Source organism: Haliotis rufescens, unplaced genomic scaffold (assembly GCF_023055435.1).
Source record: "Haliotis rufescens isolate VD_foot unplaced genomic scaffold, xgHalRufe1.0.p SCAF_7, whole genome shotgun sequence".
Classification (NCBI taxonomy): Eukaryota; Metazoa; Mollusca; class Gastropoda; order Lepetellida; family Haliotidae; genus Haliotis; species Haliotis rufescens.
Window position 1 is genome coordinate 46,405,221 of NW_025964361.1, and position 24,126 is coordinate 46,429,346.

At 42.5% G+C, this 24,126-nt stretch overlaps 1 protein-coding gene across 2 annotated transcripts; it reads right to left on the bottom strand.

The window, feature by feature from the left end:
• Nucleotides 1-255: 255 nt before the first annotated feature.
• LOC124143668 (DC-STAMP domain-containing protein 2-like) lies at nucleotides 256-22,181 on the bottom strand. Of its 2 annotated transcripts, XR_007218990.1 has the most exons (7): nucleotides 22,037-22,181; nucleotides 8,435-8,652; nucleotides 6,250-6,742; nucleotides 5,177-5,410; nucleotides 4,573-4,784; nucleotides 989-4,123; nucleotides 256-898 (listed from the first exon to the last, which is right to left on the bottom strand). XR_007218990.1 is itself a non-coding variant. In XM_046512694.2 (6 exons), the coding sequence occupies exons 2-6, from the start codon at nucleotides 8,632-8,634 to the stop codon at nucleotides 2,881-2,883; spliced, it is 2,382 nt and encodes a 793-aa protein (XP_046368650.2). In that variant the 5' UTR covers nucleotides 8,635-8,652; nucleotides 22,037-22,181; the 3' UTR covers nucleotides 256-2,880. The 2 variants fall into 2 exon arrangements, 1 of the variants encoding a protein (XP_046368650.2); XM_046512694.2 differs by having other exon boundaries at nucleotides 256-4,123.
• Nucleotides 22,182-24,126: the final 1,945 nt, after the last annotated feature.

Below are 24,126 nucleotides of genomic sequence, written 5' to 3' on the forward strand. Positions count from 1 at the left end.
CAATTGTGTGGATCGATGCTCATGATGTCAATCACTGGATTGTCTGATCCAGACTTGATTATTTACAGACCGCCGTCATATAGCTGGAATATTGCTGAGTGCGGCGTTAAACAACAGACCAACCAACCCAACACGGATACACGAGGAACAAGATGTGAAAGAAAACAGTCTTGCATTTTTCATCAGGTTGCAAAATTTCAAGCAAATCCTTGTTCCGAGTTTTTGGAGAAACCAAGCCAGTGAAACAACAATCAGTTGAGCAGTTTATAGTTTATTCAGATGTTAAGATGAGGCATAGAAGGTAAAATATATTAAACATGTATCAACATCAACAGTATCCCAATCAAATTGTTAAATGTTACCGAAATGTTCGGAAACCCCTTAAACATGCTGAAGATCGGTTTATTAGAAATAACTTCTTCAAAATTTATTATTATGCATATATAAACAGAAACATAGTAACTTTACAACTATTAGTACAAAACAAACTTCATCAATGCAACACCATCATCATTTGATGACAGACATGGTACACTGTAGTTTTGTTACAAAAATATACATATTTCAGTTATCATTTATGACATTCTCGGAAGATCAGCTGATCCGACTGAGCTAGAGCATCAACGTATCCACATGGTGTGGTTCGATGCTCATGCTATAGGCACCTGGCTCACAAATATTACAATAACACAGCTGTGTGGAGATTTGTAACTAGATCAAGGAGGAACAGAGCATCTTATCAATGTGTAAAGATGCGATAACCACAAAAAAACATATGTGATATGTACAAATAGCTGCACAGTTGAACCTCGCTAAATCAAACTCAAATGTTTCTATATATTGTTTAAGATAAGCCTCGGTCCTGGAGAATATTGATACTACCAGTCCACATTGGAACCTCGCTAAATCAAACTCAAATGTTTCGATATATCGTTTAAGATAAGCCTTGGTCCTGGGGCCTATTGACACTACCAGTACACAGTGGAACCTCGCTAAATCAAACTCAAATGTTTCGATATATCATTTAATATAAGCCTTGGTCCTGGGGCCTATTGACACTACCAGTACACAGTTGAACCTCGCTAAATCAAACTCAAATGTTTCGATATATCGTTTAAGATAAGCCTTGGTCCTGGGGCCTATTGACACTACCAGTACACAGTGGAACCTCGCTAAATCAAATTCAAATGTTTCGATATATCGTTTAAGATAAGCCTCGGTCCTGGGGCCTATTGACACTACCAGTACACAGTGGAACCTCGCTAAATCAAACTCAAATGTTTCGATATATCGTTTAAGATAAGCCTTGGTCCTGGGGCCTATTGACACTACCAGTACACAGTGGAACCTCGCTAAATCAAACTCAAATGTTTCGATATATCGTTTAAGATAAGCCTTGGTCCTGGGGCCTATTGACACTACCAGTACACAGTGGAACCTCGCTAAATCAAATTCAAATGTTTCGATATATCGTTTAAGATAAGCCTTGGTCCTGGGGCCTATTGACACTACCAGTACACAGTGGAACCTCGCTAAATCAAACTCAAATGTTTCGATATATCGTTTAAGATAAGCCTTGGTCCTGGGGCCTATTGACACTACCAGTACACAGTGGAACCTCGCTAAATCAAACTCAAATGTTTCGATATATCGTTTACGATAAGCCTTGGTCCTGACCCCCATTGCCACTACCAGTCTTGAACTAAAGGTAACACAACATATTTCCAATGACCTCACAGCTTTCGAGTTAACGAGGTTTTGATAACATATTCCGCAGCATCAACAGTGTAATGATATCAAAGCACACACCGTTCACACGGGAGCAACTGAACAACAGATTATCTCCTCTTACTAGACACATCTTAAAGGGGGGGCAATTGTCAATACAATTTCAAATCCTCAAACACTATTTTCTTTGTCAGCTAACTCAAATTTTAAGATGTACATCATGTGATGCATCGTAGTAGTATACCCTAATCACATATAGATAATGTCTCGGTTTCACAGATGACACTATTACAATATTGACACAGAAGGTGAAAAAGGGCTAGAGATCTTGTGGAAATGTCCCCAAGGGTCCAGCAGGGTTACAACAAGAAAAGAAGAATACAAGCGTAAGACATTCTCATAAAAAGAAAACAAAATAAGATATCATTTGAAAGCAAAAAAAGCAGATATAAATGGAAATAGGGCAAAAACTAATACGTAATAGGCTTGAAATGAGCCAAGAAAAAGCTGTAACTATATATGTCTTCATAATCGTAAGATCCAGGACAATAAAAAGGGGGCGAAGTAACCGTCTTCAACAAGGCATAACAAAACCGGAAACCTTAAAAAGAAAACGTATGGGTAATATTTAATTAACCCTTGCGAAAAAGTATTGTTTCAAATTCCCGCAACAGATCAAGGTGAAAATCAATGCAAATCGGAGTTTTTTCATCAACGACCAGCGGGTCCTGACACAGGTTGTGGATGAACATGCATAGTGGGAATGTCGTCAGTCCTGAATGAGGTTTAACAGTACATCCGTGAACTGCCATTATTGTTTCCCTTTCTTTTAAGACATGGACAATCTATTTCAAAAGTGCGGAATGAAATAATGTTTTATCAAGTTTTAGGCAAAACATATTGTCTCTAATATTATTTGTAATGAATAATGTACCCAAATGGTTATTGATCAAGAAACGCGGGTGGGTAGCCTTGGTGTTAAAGCATCTTTTGACAGGTGGAAGATGTAGGTTAGTTACCAAACATGTGTAAACATGTACTTGGTGTACCCCACCGTGACATGGGAGTGATATTGCTGCAAGTGGTGGAGAAGCCATACTTAATCACTCGTACATCACTCTAACATGAGAGGCACCATACACACCAACCAGCCTACTTGGTGTTACAAAGGGGACAACGTTTATCGTTGTCCTTGTAACAGGTTTCACAGAAGTCAGCTTGACACTCTGAACTTCTGCATCTCCATCCATTTCGGGTCTCTTCTTCACACTGCACGCAGTTGACTTTTGCCCCTTTCTTGAAACAAGCTATTCGAGAGCAACAGGATGACCGCTTTGATTCCTCCTTTGATTTGACCTCAGTGTCCTTGGGCGGCCGATCTGACATCATTTTCTTGAGGTCATCCATAAAACTTCTCCGCTTCACTTCAATGAGTCGATACAGATACTGCACTCGGGCAGTTTCTTGTTCAGGGTAATAGAAAGCTGCAATCTTGTGTCGCAACCGTAGGCCATATGCTTGCAATACTACAAACGTTATGGCCAGGATGTACAGAATAAGGAGCACATACAGAGTATTCTGGTCAGGAGTGTTTGGCATAGGCAGGCACTTCTCAATATCAAGAGAAGTGTCGTAGGCCTGTTCTATGTTAAAGCCTGAGATAAACTTCTTGAAGACATTAGTTATCAAACCAGACCCTTCAACTATCAACTGGAGTCTGGACATTCCAGATAAATTGAACTCAAAGCGACCATGCTTATTGATCAGATACAGAATATAATAGAACAGGTAATCAAAGATGACTAATAAGGCCGCAATCAGCACATGCATGAGAACAGTCACCATACCATTCCTCCAAGTGCGGAATTCTGAAGGTGACAGTCGTATCGAGGTTGAATCAATGTATTTCTTCTTTTCGTTCCTCTTAAGTGGCAACAGCTGCTTCTCCTTGTTCTGTAGTCTGGATGCATCAAGCGCCTTCATCTGTTTCGTTAGGTAGATATTGTCAAAGCGGAGGTTGGATAAGTACTTCTTGCTGTAGAAGAATGCTTGAATTAGGACCAACATTATCAAGAAAGACAATACTCTGTTGATCACGTTGACAATAAAGAAAGCTACATCGAGTTTTTCCTTGAGGTCCGTTCGAATACTGTCTAATATCTCCGAAGCGCTTCCAGACGAGTTGGCCTGACCTGAAACTTCCCCTATGTTTCTCAGTTGGAAGTTGAAAAGTCCTTCTACCTTTCTTATTTCATTCAAAACTTCTTTTACTCCGTCAGTTATCGCATTGTCAACCAAGGACAATGGTGAACAGAGGTCGATGCTTTTGAGTCCGTTACATAACTGCCCAGCTTTGAGGACGCTACATATGTCATCTGCTATCGCTCGTGTATGTCTGTAATCAAACAAAAAAACACATTTAAAAGGGATTCTTTACCCATTTCAGAAGTTTTCAAAAACAGGATGTGAAAGTGATCCTGAGTGCATGACACGTTTATTGACAGCAACCGAAGTTCCAGGGCTACTCCCTGCTCTTTCATAGGTGATTGAATAGTAATGATTTTTTAAATTTTTATTCACATTTGATTGTGCTCGTCAAAGTCGTACATCTGCCTCGTCATACTTACAACCAAGTTCGTTAACAAATGTCACTGCAATTTCAAAACCCTTCACTTACAGTATTTGTAATAACAACTCTCTTTTGGCACGTGTGATCATGTCCTGCCATATCAAACGTTTGGATATCATGTTATAGCCACTAATATGGCTATTTATGGATATTTTTATATATGAGTAAATTGTTTAGATGACTGAATATGTGAATAGTTTGTTAATGATGCCTACCTGGTTCTTTTGGCTTGATCAGATTCCGACGGAATGACGTCCCGTTTCCTACGAAAGATAAATCCTTTAAAACCGTCTTTGATTTTATCTACCACATTGCCAGGATTCAGTTTATCTGTTACTGATGAAATCTTCTGTCGACACGATCGCTCAGCCCCACTTAGAACATTGGCACACTTGGAAAACACGGATCCATAGGATGCTCTGCAGACCTTATAAAAAAATATATTTTCAGTAATCAAGAACATAACATACATTCAATCACTCGAAACAGATGAATGATAATTGTTGTCCAAAGTATACAGGCGTGCCAGGGAAACAATGTCAATCAGGATGGTTCACTTCCTGATTAAATCGTCTTTGCTAGTTCACAAATGATATGGAGCAAAACAACTTTGAGTAAAGGTATGCATGGGTTTCCGGAGAGGTTTGTTCTTATTGGGTTTCACTGAAGACAAACGTATCACTACATGTATTGACTTTTTTTAAGAGACGAGGACCGAAGACAAGTTTCATCTATCCAACAGTTTTGAGGCAGAAGGATTGATATAGAATTCAAAACAGTTTGCATACTTTCAACTGAAAGATTAGTTTATAAACTGACCCTCGTGGCTTCCTGAAAAGCACTTGATGCCTTGTCTAGTCCCCCACTAACAGCAGCGAATCCTTCCTTAAGCCCACCGAATGCTTTATTTATTTCGTCGGTTGTATCCTTTATCTCACTGGCAGTCTGAAGAAGTGTCTCCTTGACCTGCTGCAGTGGTTCCTGAAGCCTCTGCTGCAACATCTGACTCTGGTTGTAGGCCAGCTCCGTGATGCACGCCATGGTGTCCGCAACCTGCAACGTGAGCTTCTTGTTATCGGTGAGGTGAAATTGGGTTTAACGTCGCATCCATGATTATTGCACTTATATAGCGGCGTGAGTGCGTACGTGCGTGCGTGCAAGACTGGACTGATGCCGATTTATAGTGATAGCCCACTGAGATACCATGCCGCAGCTTAACATGAATACCCCACTCAGACACAGTATACTGACTCCGAGCCGACCAGTCCTTGCTTTAACCCCTTAGTGCTGAGCGCCAGACAGGGTAAAAACAAGTACCAACTTCTAACGTCTTTTGGTATGACGCGACCGGGGATCGAACCCCGGACCTTCCTCTCTCCGGGCGGACTCTCTACCACTAGACCACGGAGGCGGTCTCTTGTTATCGGGTGTTTTGACATGGATACTCTAAATTTACACCTTAAGCCCAACAATTTCACCTTGTTAAATAAAAATGACAAAATTCATCAATATTCATAAGAAATGTCTGCTAAAACCAGGAACAATAGTACGATTCCGATTATATCATGATCACGTGTTTATTAATCACTATCAAATAGTGGACCCGAGAAGATCCGGGGAAGAAAAGAATAGGTCTTCAACTACCCATGAAAAGGCGACTGTGCTTGTCGTAACAGGCGACTTACGGGATCGGGTGGTCAGGCTCGCTGACTTGGTTGATGCATGTCATCGATCCCAATTGGGTTGATCGATGCTCATGATATCAATCACTGGATTGTCTGGTCCAGACTCGATTATTTACAGACCGCCGTCATATAGCTGCAATATTGCTGAGTGCGGCGTTAAACAACAAACCAAACCAAACACTGGTGAGAATCACATTTTGAACTTACTTCGTTTGTATTATTGACAATGTTGGTAACTGGTCCCATCAGCAGCAGCCCGGCGATGATGGACAAGAACGCTGCACGACCCTTGCCTGTGAATATGCTCACACTCATCAGTGCTGTCACACACCGAGCGCGGACTGACACAGCCAGCAGAACACACATGACCAGAGTTGCTGCCCCTGCTATCCCTCCTGCTACACCGAAGCTGTACTGGAAGCTGAAGTGCAGGGCAGCAAACAGCCCCCCTCCAATAAGGACGCCAACAAGCACGCCTAAAGCAGCTTTTATCCCTCTGTGTTCATCGGTCCTGCTTTTGAACAAACTCTGGCCGAGTTTCCCTAGTGCATCCACGCTTGCTGACAGTTTCCCCTTCGTTCCCGCCTTGTGTTCGGTCGAATCATGTGCTGGGGCTTCATCCTCGCCATCGCTTTTTGTAGGAGAGTTCAAATTGAGAACTTGAAGATTGATTTCTGATACGACCTTCGCAGACTTTTTACTGAGAATAGAAATAAACAGGCAATGTCAGAGATACATAGATAAATGTAATATGCAATGTGCAAAGTAATATGCAAAGTGCAAACAAGTGCAACTTAATATGATACATGACATGGAAATAAACATAACCGAAGACTGAATAAACCGGGCATTTATTGGCAATAACGATATTTGCTCTATGATTATTTACCCCGAGAAAATTCCGGGTCAGAATAGTGTTTGTCGAAAGAGCCGTTCAGAACAGGATCTGGTGTAACAATTTGAAACCTTACTGGTTGCAAATACACTAAACTACGGTTATACCGAACACGCTTATAACGAACTGACTGATATAACGAACTTATTTTTTAGTCCCGGCCATTGGTTGTATATATGCTGTATATATGCTTATAACGAACTACGGTTAAAACGAACTAAAATAAGTGGTCCCTTTGAGTTCGTTATAACCGTAGTTTACTGTACTAAAAGTTTGCTAAAGATGAGGTTTTGATGACATCAAAAAATCTTCCAACAAATACAGACTGAAATATCCCGGAACACAGTCATTGGATAACCCCTATAAGACCTCAGTTTCATGTTGAACCGTCAGAGGCTTGCCGTCATGGGCACGATGTTCTTGAAAACGTGTATTGTGACACAATTGTTGCACATCCTTATCAGAGAGCCCAATGACATTTGCTCCTGGTGATTGCAACAGCTGAATGCACAACAAGAATTAGGCAGATGCATTGGCAGGCTTGATGCTGGGTCAGCACGTCACATGCATGTGGTCGACAGCGTTCCACCACACAGTGAGGAGACACGACGTCATCACTTAATACACACAATTTGATGTATTACCTTTCCAAATGGCGATCCTTAGCAAACTTTGGTAGTACATATCGTCATGGATCGTTGGCCGTGCAGTCAATCATTAGTCTGGTCGATTATTTTAATGGCCGTCGAGAAATAGATTGGTTGGTTGGTTTGTTGTTTAACGCCGCAATATTCCAGCTATATGACGGCGGTCTGTAAATAATCGAGTCTGGATCAGACAATCCAGTGTTTGATAACATGAGCATCGATCCACAAAATTGGGATCGATGACATGCACCAACCAAGTCAGCGAGCCCGACCACTCGATCCCGTTAGTCGCCTCTTACGACAAGTATTGTTGCCTTTTACGGAATCTTCACAGGTAACCGAGAAAAAGATGTATTACTCCCAACTGAGGAACTAAACTTACCACTGAACCAATTTATTTTTACTGAACAACAATAATATGCTTTTACAGGGTAGCTCTTTTATTTGTAACGCCGCACTCAGTAACATTCCCCCTCAATAAACCTGTCTGGACAGGACAATCCAATGATTGATATTATGAGCAATGATCCAAGAATTTGGGGTATGGTGACATGCTATAAACCAGCTCTTACGATAGGCAGAGTTTTCGTGCGACCATTTTTTAGCCCGGAACCCCCAATAGGGTCTTATGCTAGAAACATTGAATTTGAAGACCATTCTATAGAGGACAAAAATGTATTCAACTTTGTGTTCCTAGCTGAATTGCGGATTGTTAAGGCTAAATGTTTCATTTCGACAGTCTTTTAACACATAATGACTGTCCCGTAATTCCGTATATATGAAAAGCAGGATGCATAGATTTTGTTCTGCAAAGGAAATGTATTAGCATTACGTGGATAATTATTTTTACCCATTTTGTCCTTTTGATTTCGCTTGCTTTGGCCTTTCTTCGACGTATTGCTGGGGAAACACACCGGTCTTTCCAGTCCGTTTGTTCAAACCAAGCCACCAGCCATTACCAAGGTCTTCAACGTTCACTAAGACATCATCAACCTGTAGCCCAATCTCGTCCTCCTTCTGGTCGTCATACGGGTACTTTGCCACGTACATGGTCGACTGGTACTCCTCCTATAACATATGTGAATTTATTACCGCTTCTGTCCAGGATTTGGAGAATAACCAATGAAACTAAGAGAAATTACGGGTTATCTGTCCCGACTGAATTATTTTGGGGTTCCGCGTCTTCTGGAAGTTGGGGCGGTCGGGTAGCCTTGTGGTTAAAGCGTTCGCTCGTCACGCCGCTCTTGTGGAAATGACTCCAAACCATTTTCACAATTGCCCGCACTTAATGCTGGGGATACTTGCAAATGGTTATGACATCAAGCTTGTTTAAATACACACATCACGCACCATACACAATACAACCACACACACCACCCATACCACGCACCGCACACACCACAACCACACACACCACAACCACACACACCACCCATACCACGCACCGCACACACCACAACCACGCACTACACACCACAAGCATACACACCACGCACCCATACCACGCACCGCACACACCACAACCATACACACCACGCACCACACACACCACAATCATACACACCACGCACCGCACACACCACAACCATACACACCACGTACCGCACACACTACGCACCACACACACCACAACCATACACACCACGCACCGCACACACCACAACCACGCACTACACACCACAACCATACACACAACAACCATACACACCACGCACCACACACACACCACCCATACCACGCACCGCACACACCACAACCACGCACTACACACCACAATCATACACACCACGCACCGCACACACCACCCACTACACACACCACCCATACGCGCACCGCACACACCACAATCATACACACCACGCACTACACACACCATCCATACGCGCACCGCACACGCCACAATCATACACACCACGCACTACACACACCACCCATACGCGCACCGCACACGCCACAATCATACACACCACGCACTACACACACCACCCATACGCGCACCGCATACACCACAATCATACACACCACGCACTACACACATCGCCCATACGCGCACAGCACACACCACACACCACAACCATACACACCACGCACCGCACACCGCAACACCACTATCATACACACCACGCACCGCACACACCACCCACTACACACACCACCCATACGCGCACCGCACACACCACAATCATACACACCACGCACTACACACACCACCCATACGCGCACCGCACACGCCACAATCATACACACCACGCACTACACACACCACCCATACGCGCACCGCATACACCACAATCATACACACCACGCACTACACACATCGCCCATACGCGCACCGCACACACCACACACCACAACCATACACACCACGCACCGCACATCGCACACACCACAATCATACACACCACGCACCGCACACGCCACAATCATACGCACTACACACACCAACTATACGCGCACCGCACACAAAACAATCATACACACCACGTACTACACACACCACCCATACGCGCACCGCACACACCACACACCACAACCATATACACCACCCATACCACGCACCGCACACACCACAATCATACACACCACGCACTACACACACCACCCATACGCGCACCGTAATCACCACATACCACAACCATACACACCACCCATACGCGCACCGCACACACCACAATCATACACACCACGCACTACACACACCACCCATACGCGCACCGTAATCACCACACACCACAACCATACACACCACCCATACGCGCACCGCACACACCACAACCATACACACCACGCACCGCACACCACACACACCACAATCATACACACCACGCACCGCACACACCACACATACCACGCACCGCACACTCCACAACCATACACACCACGCACCGCACACCGCACACACCACAATCATACACACCACGCACCGCACACACCACCCACTACACACACCACCCATACGCGCACCGCACACACCACAATCATACACACCACGCACTACACACACCACCCATACGCGCACCGCACACACCACAAACACGCACTACACACCACAACCATACACACCACGCACTACACACACCACCCATACCACGCACCGCACACACCACAACCACGCACTACACACCACAACCATACACACCACCCACCGCACACACCACCCACTACAAACACCACCCATACGCGCACCGCACACGCCATAATCATACGCACTACACACACCACCCATACGCGCACCGCACACACCACAATTATACACACCACGCACTACACACACCACCCATACGCACACCGCACACACCACAACCATACACACCACCCATACCACGCACCGCACACACCACAATCATACACACCACGCACTACACACACCGCCCATACGCGCACCGCACACTCCACAACCATACACACCACGCATCTCACACCGCACACACCACAATCATACACACCACGCACCGCACACACCACCCACTACACACACCACCCATACGCGCACCGCACACACCACAATCATACACACCACGCACTACACACACCACCCATACGCGCACCGCACACGCCACAATCATACGCACTACACACACCACCCATACGCGCACCGCACACACCACAACCATACACACCACGCACCGCACACGCCACACACACACAACACACAGCACAAGCATTCATACAACATACCGCAAAACAAAATTATGACCCATTTACTAAAGCACTTGATGCAATTATCTAAACGTTCTCCCACATCGCGAATGTAATATAAACTTGAGCATGCAGATATCAATCTTCAGATGATTGGTCCAGCGTGAACGGTTCCGTCTGTTGTTTCAGAGACTGATTCAATCATACCCCCATACTTGTCTGACATTTACGCTTTATTCAATCAGCAAGTGGATGTCAGAGTCACCACTTAACCGTGGGCTGACTCCATTCAGGTTATCAAAATCAGTTACCAAGATAATTAGTTTACATTGATAAAACGTCATACCACGATCGCTGTTGATGTTACAGCGTTGGAGATATTTCCACACATTAGCATTGTTTTAGTTCGTCTCATTGCGTGATGACTTAAGTTTGATCGAATTAAAGAACAAAGCAGGATGGGGTCCCTTTTTGGGCCACTGGAATTGTCAAATTATAAAGATTGAAATTTTGGAAAAGAATAATGGGATCAAGCCTTTTGGACTTCTGACATTATGAGTGAGTGAGCTAAATTTTATAGTGACATTAGTCATTTAGTGACTGGAAAATATTGAATATAAATATCTAAATACATGAATATGTCGACGAAGGACAGTGGGATAACTAAAATATCATAAAGTTGTATACAAAACTTGTTTTGGAGTATTTAATCCTGACTTTATTAAATACAAACGTACATGTATAGCAGATGAATAAAAAGAGTTGAATTTACGAAAATACTTCTTAGACTTTTTACTTTACTCAAATACTCAAATCTCTCCATTTGTACACAGCAGACGTAATCTACATTACATGTCGTTTTTAGGTCTTTGAAAGGCATTTAGAAGTGATACACATAAGGAAGAGAATTTTATTGATAATAACTTCTTTATTATGAAGAACACAAAGTTTCAGAGTATATGCTTACTCCTTCATCGGGTGAATGTATGCCATGAGGCAGAGAGCATATATATGTAAATGTAAGAACAACAAAATTAATAGATCAGCGGCAACAATCTGTTGGCTTCCCTTGTTAGTTTAACCCTTTGTTATTTTTCACCTTTTGTTATCTATCTTGTCGTCTTTACATGTACATATATATGCTTCCAGCAATATGACGGCGGTCTTTTAAATAATCGAGTCTGGACCAGACAATCCAGTGATTGACATCATGAGCCTCGATCCACGCACTTGGGATACGATGATATGCATCAACCATGCTGTTTGGCGTCAGGCAACAAACAGTTTCTGTTTTATACGATTTGTACGAGTGGCCGGTCATACCATTAGAGCAGGTCATACTTACCCTTTTCATCCGTCATCGATGATTTCAAGTGAACCGTTCATATAATTTACACTGCTATTTTGCCTTTACGCCAAATCTGTTCTCCTTCTACGTTTTATACTTCCGTGACCCAACCTACTTTCATTCCATTGATATAATTTTCCATTTTTCGACTTTCCATTCATATCATGTTCAACGCTATTTAGCCCAATGATCGGTTATTAACTTATGTAAGTCCTGGGAGTCAATACGTGGCCTTATCCTACCTCCTCCTGTAGCTGTTTATTTAATGTGTCCCATTTGTTAATGTACAGATTAATTTCGAAAATCTAAATAATTTGACGACACATCATTATTTCAGCAGACAGTATTGTATGAGTGAGTGAGTGTGGTTTTACGACGCTTTTAGCAATATTCCAGCGGGGGGCACCACAAAATGGGTTTCACACATTGTACCCATGTCGGGAGTCGAACGCAGATCCGCGTGACGAGCGAACGTCTTTATCACTACCGACAGCCCCCAGTAGTGTGTGGAATTAATGCATAACTTTCCTTTAACACAACCATCTGCTTTACATGTATTTGAATTTATTCAGGGACAACTGTGTTAAGACACTGACTATTAAAGGAGGAGTACTATTGAGACTGCATAAACATTTAAATATTTGCAATAGACCTGATAGAGAGTTTTGGAAAACTTCTTGTAGTAACGACCCGCGAAGATCCGGGTTAGAACTGATCTTCAGCAACGCATGCTCCCTAAAGCGGTAGATGCATGTCATCTCATCCCAATTGTGTAGATCGAGTGAGTGAGTGAGTGAAAATTGCTTAACACTGCATCAGTAATTTTGCAGCTATTCGCGGCGATGTGTAGATCGATGCTCATTATATCTATCACTGATTGTCTGGTCCAGACAAGATAATTTGCAGAGTACGGCGTTAAACAACAGACTTAAAGTTAACCTCTTTCATAGAAACGAAAAAGTACTGACACGTCTATCTTCGTCGATTAATGAATTGAAAATGGCACACGATACGAGCGGTACAGTTACAAGAAAAGGTACAGAATGGAATAACACCGTATCACCGTCTGTTGACCAATGCCTCGTAATCTTAAAAATAATAACCCAAATGTTCGTCTTCTTTGTGAACAACATGTCCAGAATCCCGGGAGTGTAGACTTAATATGTCAATATTTCCCATCTGAAAAAAGATATTGGTTTTCACCCTAAAGCCGACCAATGAAGAGTGAGTGAGTGAGTTCGGTTTAACGCCGCTTTTAACAGTATTCCAGTTATATCGCGGCGTGTCAGCTTAATGTGGGAGGAAAGCCCGAAGTGATGCAGGTCTCAGACGTTTACCACTTCGGTGAAACCCACGAGCACGGGCATGGTGCTGACAAACCTAGAAACATAATCGGCGCGAACCCGGATTCGAACCCACAATCATAGGTTTCTGGCGTCTCCAAGGAACGCAACTCTACACAGCGAGTCGCGGCGCCTTAGACGACTGGGCCACCCGTGCCCCCCGACCAATGAAGATATGTTGCCATGTGGGATCATCCTGCCAGAAGCGTGTGCATGCTATCAACCACTTGTTTTCCTTGCCCAAGTTCAATCCGCATAAACATGGCTTTAATATTGCTCACGGCGGCGCAAAACAACATTCAAACACTTATTCACCCCTGGCCGGAATGTTCACGATTTAAAGTCGATCGATGTTGAATGAAACATAAATACTGGGTCATTAATGATTTCCATAATAAGCTCTTAATGTCTGAGAAGATTTCAGGAAATACGAGCACTTTCCGTGACCCGAGCTACTCCTGGCATGCGATCTCTGACAGCTGTAGTCATAATGACATTTCATGGTGATACCGATGCCGTGTGTGTGGTTACTGCCGCAGACATACTTCTTCCTGGCCGTTATATTTGCATGACATCGTCATCTGGAAATCTCGTTAATGATTTTGATATTCAGCAGAGACGGAACCTTGTTCTCGTGGCTTCGCGAAATGTAACAACAGCGATGCATTATTACAGTTCCTCGTGAAGATGAGGGTTAGAAATTGGTCCTCAGCAACCCATGCTTGTCGTAAGAGACGACTATGCTTGTAAGAAGCGACAAACGGGATCGGGTGGTCAGGCTCGCTGACTTGGTTAATGCATGTCATCGTTTCCCAATTGCGTACATCGATGCTCATGATGTCAATCACTACATTGTCTGGCGAAGAGTCGATTATTTACAGACTGTCATCGCATAGCGGGAATAATTCTTATTGTGGCAATTAACAACACACAAACATTATTTCAGTAGTGTGGAACCCCGTTAATCAGTATCAGTGAAATAGTCCGTATTAACAAGGGTCCGGATTAACGAGTATTGGTTATTTAGACGGTCCGGAAGGAGGGGTTTCGTGACAAACAAGGTTCAGACTTCCAAGAGTATTTGATGTAAGGTTTCTAACCGCATCTAAACATAAGTAACTTAAAAAAATTCCTGCGGTAAGCGATGATATTTTTTCTCTCAACGATGACAATGTTCAGAAACTATGGGACCAACAATTTGATATTCTTTGGGGCGCCTGGGATATTGCATCGAGATTTGATATATTTTTAGCTACAGCCTCAAAACCAGATATTTGTTTATTTTAAACTATGAGCCTGAAATTGTTTTTAAGAAAAACACCTTGCAACAATGTAATTTTTGTGACAGGTATTTTCTTTTTTTTCAACAGTCTGAAGCATAATTATTTGTTTCAAGATTTTTCGGGGACAATTTATTTTTTTCGATCAAATCCCAGCCTAGGGGCCCTCTGCACCGCGAATGCGGCACCGAAGACGACTAGGCCACCTGGGTTTTCCTGACTGAACAAACGCTCAACACACAATGTTCATAAAACGGATGAATAAAATGAGATCTGGAAACACAACAACACAAAATGGTCTTCAATCGTCAAAATTAAAAGAACCCACTTAATTTCCCTAATTTCAAATATGAAAGGCACTATCCATCAAATTTCAGAGAGAGCCTCGTCTTTATATCTTGATTTGAACCTGCAATTGAAAATCGAATTAAGAGTGGTTTCGGCGTTTTAAAGACATGGACATCAATAGAAATGCAACACAATCTTGATAGGGTGTTTAAGGAGGAGCTTAAGGCGGCATGCGTCACGTGCTGATTTGTTTAGCGCCCAGTATGAACAATGAAATGAGGTCATGTTCAATCATATTATAAAAACAGACTGTTCGAAGTGGCAACTCTTTGATCTTTGAAGCTAGCTTGCCATATTTCGTGACGGATATCTTTCTCTTTAGGAACAATTACGTCCTTATTACTGATTTTTCATTACCCTAATGCATTCCCACTATTGGCATCTTATGTCAAAAGTACATAAAATGTGTGTTTCTATGTTCGAGGTGTCAGAACCGTTGCCATTGGAACCACTGTTTAAATATAGAAACACTGTGGCTGCAGTGTTTGTTTGTTTGTTGTTTAACGCCGCACTCACCAATATTCCAGCTATTTGACGGCGGTCTGGACCAGACAATCCACTGATTGACATCATGCACATCGATTCACGCAATTGGGATCGATGACATGCTCCACAAAGTCAGCGAGCCTGACAACCCGATCCCGTTAGTCGCCTCTTACGACAAGCACAGTCGCCTTTTACAGCAAGCATGGGTTGCTGAAGACCTATTCTAACCCGGATTGTCACGGGTCCAAGGAAATACAGACATTATAATGGTTATAAGGAAATGCATTGTCACATATAAAACGAGCTTCCGTCTCTGTTGCATATAGGCTCTACACTCTACCTAAAAGTTGGGCACATTTGTAAAATATCGAATCCTGCTAATGGTATGTTTCCTACACTAATCTTCGGGATAAACTTTACAAAAACTTCAACACAACTAGTCAATGTTAAGAACACATTAGAAATATAACGTGTGCGTGGGTTTAACGCTACTCTCAACAGTAATTAGGTTCTGTCACGGCGTGACAGCTAAATTTGGGAGGAAAGCGGGGTTAGGACGCGTGGCACGATTACCAAGGTTCATAATCAGAGCGACCCTCCGCCAGCGGATCCAGGCACGGCTTGAGGTCACAGTGAAAAGAAGGGTGCTGGAAATTCGTACACATACCAGATAAAAGACACTACATACAGCTTCATGACCATATAATTTTAATTAAAACTACGAGTCTAAGTATTTTTATTTGAAAATAATCATCTCGCAACAATGTAATTCTTGTGCAGACAATTTATTTTTTTCCAAACAATCTGAAGCATATTCACAGGAGGGTTCGCTAGTCTGTTTCAAAGCCTAGTTTCTACTCGACTATTCGCTTGTGGACACTCTTGCTTTGGGAAGATGAAGGTAGCAGTGAGATAACGCATACACGTATGGTTAACATAAATAGGATTCACAAAGTGGGTTTATTTAGCGATTCGAGGTAGTTATGATAAACCACAAGCTATTCTCCCTGCCCGTGTCTCCATTAGTGTAAGAATTGCTTACATATGTTTCTATAGGAATGCTTGAAAATAAGCAGAAACAATCAGACAATTTCATACATGAATTTGAGATATTACGTATTTCATTATTTGACTGAAACGTATCATTTTATACACTGACATTTACTGTCAAATCTTATATTATATTTAAAAAATAGCATTTAATTTAAAATGGGTCAACTACTGTAGTCATTAAAGAATACAGGTTACTCAAGACAAAATAGCTTCCGTGGTGTGTTTTTTCTGTAAAATCGACTTGTGTCACGGGGCAAGACGATGTCGATCTTCCGTGAGCCAGCTGGGTGCTATAAAGAAGTTATGTATGAATACAAATGTAATAACTGGGTTCTGTCTGTCCATTCCGTCTCTCGGAGGAATGGTTGATTCTGAAAATTCGTGTAAATTCTTCACTCGGAATAATCGTGTTTGACATGCAGACTGATTTGACTATGGATTGTAAAGATGTTTGTCAACATTTTCACCGTTATGAATATTCATTCACAGGATTGGAGATTTTGGAATTATTTAAGTCTTGCTCCGATTAACTGCATGCACATTAAACGTTGGTTGCGTACATAGAGATATTATCTGATTCAGCAAAGAGCCGACCATTTGATATTCTGGAGAAGGGGAAGGGGAGGATGTTTTTTTAAAGTAATTTGTTTTAGAATTATTGGGAAGAAATATAACACAAGTTATAAAAAATAAATAAATAAAAAAGACATTGTTCGCTGGGCCCCTCCTACAACATTTTGTTGAATAAAATTATCATCTCTCCGACACGACAGTATGACAGTTATATTACAATGTGTCAGTGATGTATAGAGTGGTCATAAAGCTCTCCTGCATCAGTCGTACCCAAGTGCCACACGACGATGTAAGTGCCCCATTTCCTTCCCCCCCCCCCCCCCCCATTTCCTCCTCCTCCTCCCCCCCCCCCCCCCCCCCCCCCCCTTCCATTAGTGTCCGTCGTAAGCTCCGATCGTGCTGTGATGTTCCCGGCAAGCTCCAGCCTCTCATGAAGTCGACTCATCTTTCGGTTCCCTGTCCCGGGGAATCTTGGCATTGTCTCCCCCAGCTCAGATACCGCATTAATAAACGCTTCCATGCATGCGGCGGGCAATTATTTCCAAACCTCGCGGAGAAGGTTAACTAAAGTTATCCTGTGTATGGTGTGTTTCCCTATAGAAACATTTGAACAATACACGAATAGTTCGTTCTTACACAAGTTGTTGTAAGGCAATTGCCTTGGGCATAATTCCCCAAATATCCAATTAACTTTGAATATATACAAATACATTCATTCACCATTAAATCGCTTTCAGACCTCCTACATGTACCTATGTTGGCTTAAATATAAACAATATATTGTGCTACGAAACCAGATTCACTCACTCGCCTTTTTGGAGCTGTGTATGGTTTTACGCCGCTTTTATAACTTTTTAAGCAATATCAAGGACACTAGAAATGGGCTTCATATATAATATTTGGCATAGAAACGGGGTCTTAGGTGCTACTAACTATCATTTTAACCTCTAGCTTGTCCCCTCCTTCAGCAACCCATGCTTGCCATAAAAGGCGACTATGCTTGTCGTAAGAGGCAACTAACGGGATCGGGTGGTCAGGCTCGCTGACTTGGTTGATGCATGTCATCGATCCCAATTGCGTGGATCGATTCTCATGATGTTAATCAGTGGATTGTCTGGTCCAGACTCGATTATTTACAGACCGCCGTCATATAGCTGGAATATTGCTGAGTGCGGCGTTAAACAACAAACTAACCAACCCTCCTTCGCCACGTTTTTGAACAAGGAATATTTGAGAACCGTTACCATGGTTACCATGGTTGGTTCTTGTCAGTTCTTGTGTCGGTATAGATTAAGGTCGCCAAATTCAGTTGTTTGCAGAATGATTACCTCCGATTGTATCAGTGAAGCAGGGATTTGGTATGGAGACTAGATATTTTTCAGTTCAAAACCAGAAACATTTTTTTACTAAAAAAACTCGACTAAATTATAATTTTATCTGTCTGACGCATGATTAATTTGGTATATTTTTTTTACTAGCTCTCTCTCTCTCTGGTGTTAAGAAAACAAGATAGACTTCAGAGTGCTTGTGCATAAACTGATAACAGATATCACATTTAGTGATTGCGTTTTGGGAAGAATGGTATTCCATCCACGAACAAACCAAGTAAGGTGATTACAAGGCATACAAGCATGGACACGAAAGTGAATCACTCCCTAATGTCATAGTTTTGCTAAGCATTGATTTTGACTGACCGAAAGTCCATCGCGAATGCTTAGTTAACGTTAAGTCTAAATGGACGTTTGTAGGTAATGATTACTTGTCTCAGCTATAGAGAATCGGTTTTAGTTAAACATAATTTGGTTCTTATTCCGTGGCTACCACATAGGTCCCAACTGTTTGTCAGAAGATGTGACTAAAGAACGTCAAAAGGTAACCAGTCTCGATTAACCGACGATTCCATTGTGCGTAAAAGGCAAAATATCCGTTAAAATTATATGAACGGATCCTTGACAGTCAGCGGTAAAACCAGATGTTTGCCAACTTCAATGGTGGTCAAATGACTACAATACGAATAATACTACGTTTTGTGGTGTCGAGAAGCCAAAGTCTTTGTTGACCTTTTGCTAAGCCAACCCAGTGCTGCTCCACTTGTCTAAATGCCTAAATGAGGCAAGTTTGCCTTACGTTAATAGTGGCGAAAAATAATAGAAGAATCGCTCATCCCTAATCCATTTTAACACTGTCCATCCAAAATTATTAGCGTATTATTGTATCGTTTTCATATCAAAAAGTATTCATTGTGTATGTGTGTTGTTTAACGCAACACTCAATATTCCAGCTGTATGGCGGCGGTCTGTAAATAAACGAGTCTGGACCAGAGAATCCAGCGATTGACATCATGAGCATCGATCTGGGCAAATGGAATACGATGGATGACATGCATAAACCAAGTCAGCTAGCTTGATCACCGTATCACGTTAGTCGCCTCTTACGACAAACAGGGGTTGCTGAAGAGCATTCTAACCCGGATCTTATTCACTGTGAATGTTTGGCAGTTCATTATGGTAATTTAAGAAAGGGTGGGTGAATGGTGAGTTACACCGCAATTATACATGTACAACGGCAACAACGATGAAGGATAGATGTTGAGATTCATTTTCGGACGTTATGTGGTGTTATAAAAATGGATAACGTCGTTTTTATTCCATGACAGCCGACCCTGCTTGTTTGTAGACAGAATTAAAATGACCAATTTACCAATATGGAATTCATGAGTATACTAGTACTTAAGAATTGATTTTCACTTTGTGTAAGTTCATAGGTGAAAGTCAATTCTTACAATGTTTATATCACTATTTTATACCTCGAGGGATGTAGCGCTAGATCTATACTGGTGATTTCATGTTTACACTGACACTCCCCAAAAGAGAGGTGACATAATGTTCACCTTTGCTGTTTTAGGGCTTATATCAATTATGTGATATTTATTCATTCCTGAGAAATACGCATTTTGGGAAAGCAGTTCAAAATGTGTAAGAATACTAGCAATGGCAAAGGTGCAGACGTTATCAACATAAAAATTGATCACTCAGATCTCATCAGATCAGATCTCAAGTTCATTTTCTCTTTCTTTTTTAACATTTTAACATTCAGAAGATGCTCAGGTAAACATACCGTGAAAACCCTTGTGTGGATAGTTAGTAATTCCAGATTAGATATTGACGTAACGGATGTTCTTGTAAACCTGAGAGTCTGTGATTAAAATGTTACGCCGCTTTTAGCAATATTCCAGCAATGATATTGTCACGGCGGAGGACACCAGGAATGGGCTTCACACATTGAATCCATGCGTGGAATCGAACCCGGACGTGACGACTTTAACTGCTAGGCCACGCCCTGCTCGCCACCACCCAGAGAGGAGATAATGAACAAAAGTACTGGATTATTTGTTCAGAGAGTGTTGTAATTGTTCTTTCATCAGATAAAGACGTGTTAATGTTTGACTTTAACGCAAAAATGTCCCGACAAACATAATTTAAAGCAAATACAGCTAATGTGCCTTATATTACAACAACAACAACAACAGGAACATAATCATGTACCCTACCCTTCCCGGTATGTATTGTACCCCGTGGGCAGCCATTCCTGAAAGTCAGCATCCATCTAACTATCATATCCCTAGAGGTGATCGCTCTTGACTAATTGTTCTACCATAAAACAAAATGGTGAATTGGACCATATGCTTATGTGCAGAAACTATACAAAACTAAATATGAAATCGACCGCAAACAAGCAATCTAAATCCCAACCCATGTGCAAACCGATTCTCAAAGAGCGGCATCCAATCTTCATCTCAAAATTTGTTCCTCTTACATTAAAATAAGGTTTCCATTGTAAAAGTCATTTGATTTTCCTTGTAGCATCCTCATCAAATTTAAGCATCTTACATTACCAAAATGGTATAAATAGTTTTAATATATGTATGGTTCAATTGTTTTCATATATTTAAATTTTCAAAAATGAAACACATGTAAGAAATAGTCACCTTAAAGTTCCTGTACCCTACAAGGACGTCACAATGCCAGTCACCCTTTCAGATCCCAAAGCATGTATTTAACAAAACATTCACACACACACACACACACACACACACACACACACACACACACACACACACACACACTTCGCTATTTTAGTGCAATAATCTTGGACGCAACGTTAAACCCAATTTGCTGCTGTAACTGAAAAAAACCTAGACTTCGCATCTCCTCCCCAATGACATGATCCATTCCTATCATTTTCACTGCTATTTTGCCTTTCACGACCAATGGAATCTGTTCCGATATTTGTTATTCTTTGGTGATGACGTTTTATATTTACAAAGTGAAAACATTTCAATAATTAAATGAAATTGTACTAAGATGGATGTAAAACATTACCTGAATACAGCTCCTTGTTATCAACACCACCCCTGCTGCCGCATCCTTTATCTGATAGTATCAACAGGTTCCATATCTTTATATGCAGCGTACCAAAAGCACTCAGCGATTAGTTCATTCTCCTCATTTCGGGGGAGGGGAGATCATTTAAGATCCATTCCTCCCTTGACGTTTAAGAAATTCCCTAAACACAACACCAGATAGCTTTAACAGGCTGCCGCGGAAACATAGTTTACTCGCAAAGCAAACTTCAGATTTGATTGGCAAAAATCGATATCACACAGAAGCCCGTCCCCCCTATGAAACAATGGACGGGGCTGATACTTCTGGCAAGTCACCAGGACTCATCGCATCCTCTGCTCATCCGATTTGTCATAAGGATAACGGATAAATATTTACGGACATGAGCGCTGATTCTCGAGAAGAATGATTTCTGACGAGTGTGTAAACTTGGAAATACTACTATTGCAATGGGATAGGAAAGGAGCCAAGTCATTGTTCACGAACAAGTAGATAGATACACGGAGTCTGCCCATGGGTTGGAATGGGATTCATCTGGTTGTACGGATTAAACAAAGCCACTTTTAATCTGTCCAGCCAGTCCGCCAATACATCCTCGAGCTGGACAACTGCCACCCGGACAACTACTACCCACCATTGCCACCCGGACAATTACCACCCAACATTGCCACACTGACAATCACTACCCATCATTGCCACCCGGACAATTACCAACCGATTTGCTACACGAACAAGTAGATAGATACACGGAGTCTGCCCATGGGTTGGAATGAGATTCATCTGGTTGTATGGATTAAACAAAGCCACTTTTAATCTGTCCAGCCAGTCCGCCAATACATCCTCGAGCTGGACAACTGCCACCCGGACAACTACTACCCACCATTGCCACCCGGACAATTACCACCCAACATTGCTACACTGACAATCACTACCCACCATTGCCACCCGGACAACTACTACCCACCATTACCTTCCGGACAATTACCACCCAACATTGCCACACAGACAATTACTACCTACCATTGCCACCCGGTAAATTACCACCCACCATTGCCACCCGGACAATTACCACCCACCATTACCAACCGGACAATTACCACCCAACATTGTTACACTGACAATCACTACCAACCATTGCCACCCGGACAATTACTACCCACCATTGCCATCCGGACAATTACTACCCACCATTGCCATCCGGACAATTACTACCCACCATTGCCACCCGGAAAATTACTACCTACCATTGCCACCCGGAAAATTACTACCTACCATTGTCACCTGGACAATTACTACCCACCATTGCCACCCGGACAACTAGTACCCACCATTACCACCCGGACAATTACTACCCAACATTGCAACACAGACAATTACTACCAACCATTACCACCCGGACAATTACTACCCACCATTGCCATCCAGACAATTACTACCCACCATTGCCACCCGGACAATTACTACCCACCATTGCCTTCCGGACAACTACTACCCACCATTGCCATCCGGACAATTACTACCAACCATTACCACTCACCATTGCCACCCAACATTGCTACCCGGACAATTACCGCCCACCATTGTCACCCAGACAATTACTACCCACCATTGCCACCCGGACAATTACCACCCACCATTTGCCATCCGGACAATTACCACCCAACATTTGCCACCCGGACAATTACCACCCACTATTTGCCATCCGGACAATTACCACCCAACATTTGCCATCCGGACAATTACTAACCCCCTTTCCAACCCGGACAATTACCACCCACAATTGCCACCCGGACAATTACCAACCACCATTACCACACAGACATTTACCACCCACAATTGCCACCCACCATTGCCACCCACCATTGCCACCCAGACAACTACTACCCACCATTGCCATCCGGACAATTACCAACCACCATTGCCACCCGGACAATTACCACCGACCATTGCCACCCGGACAATTACTACCCACCATTGCCACCCGGACAATTACCACCCACCATTGTCACCCAGACAATTACTACCCACCATTGCTACCCGGACAGTTACCACCCACCATTTGCCATCCG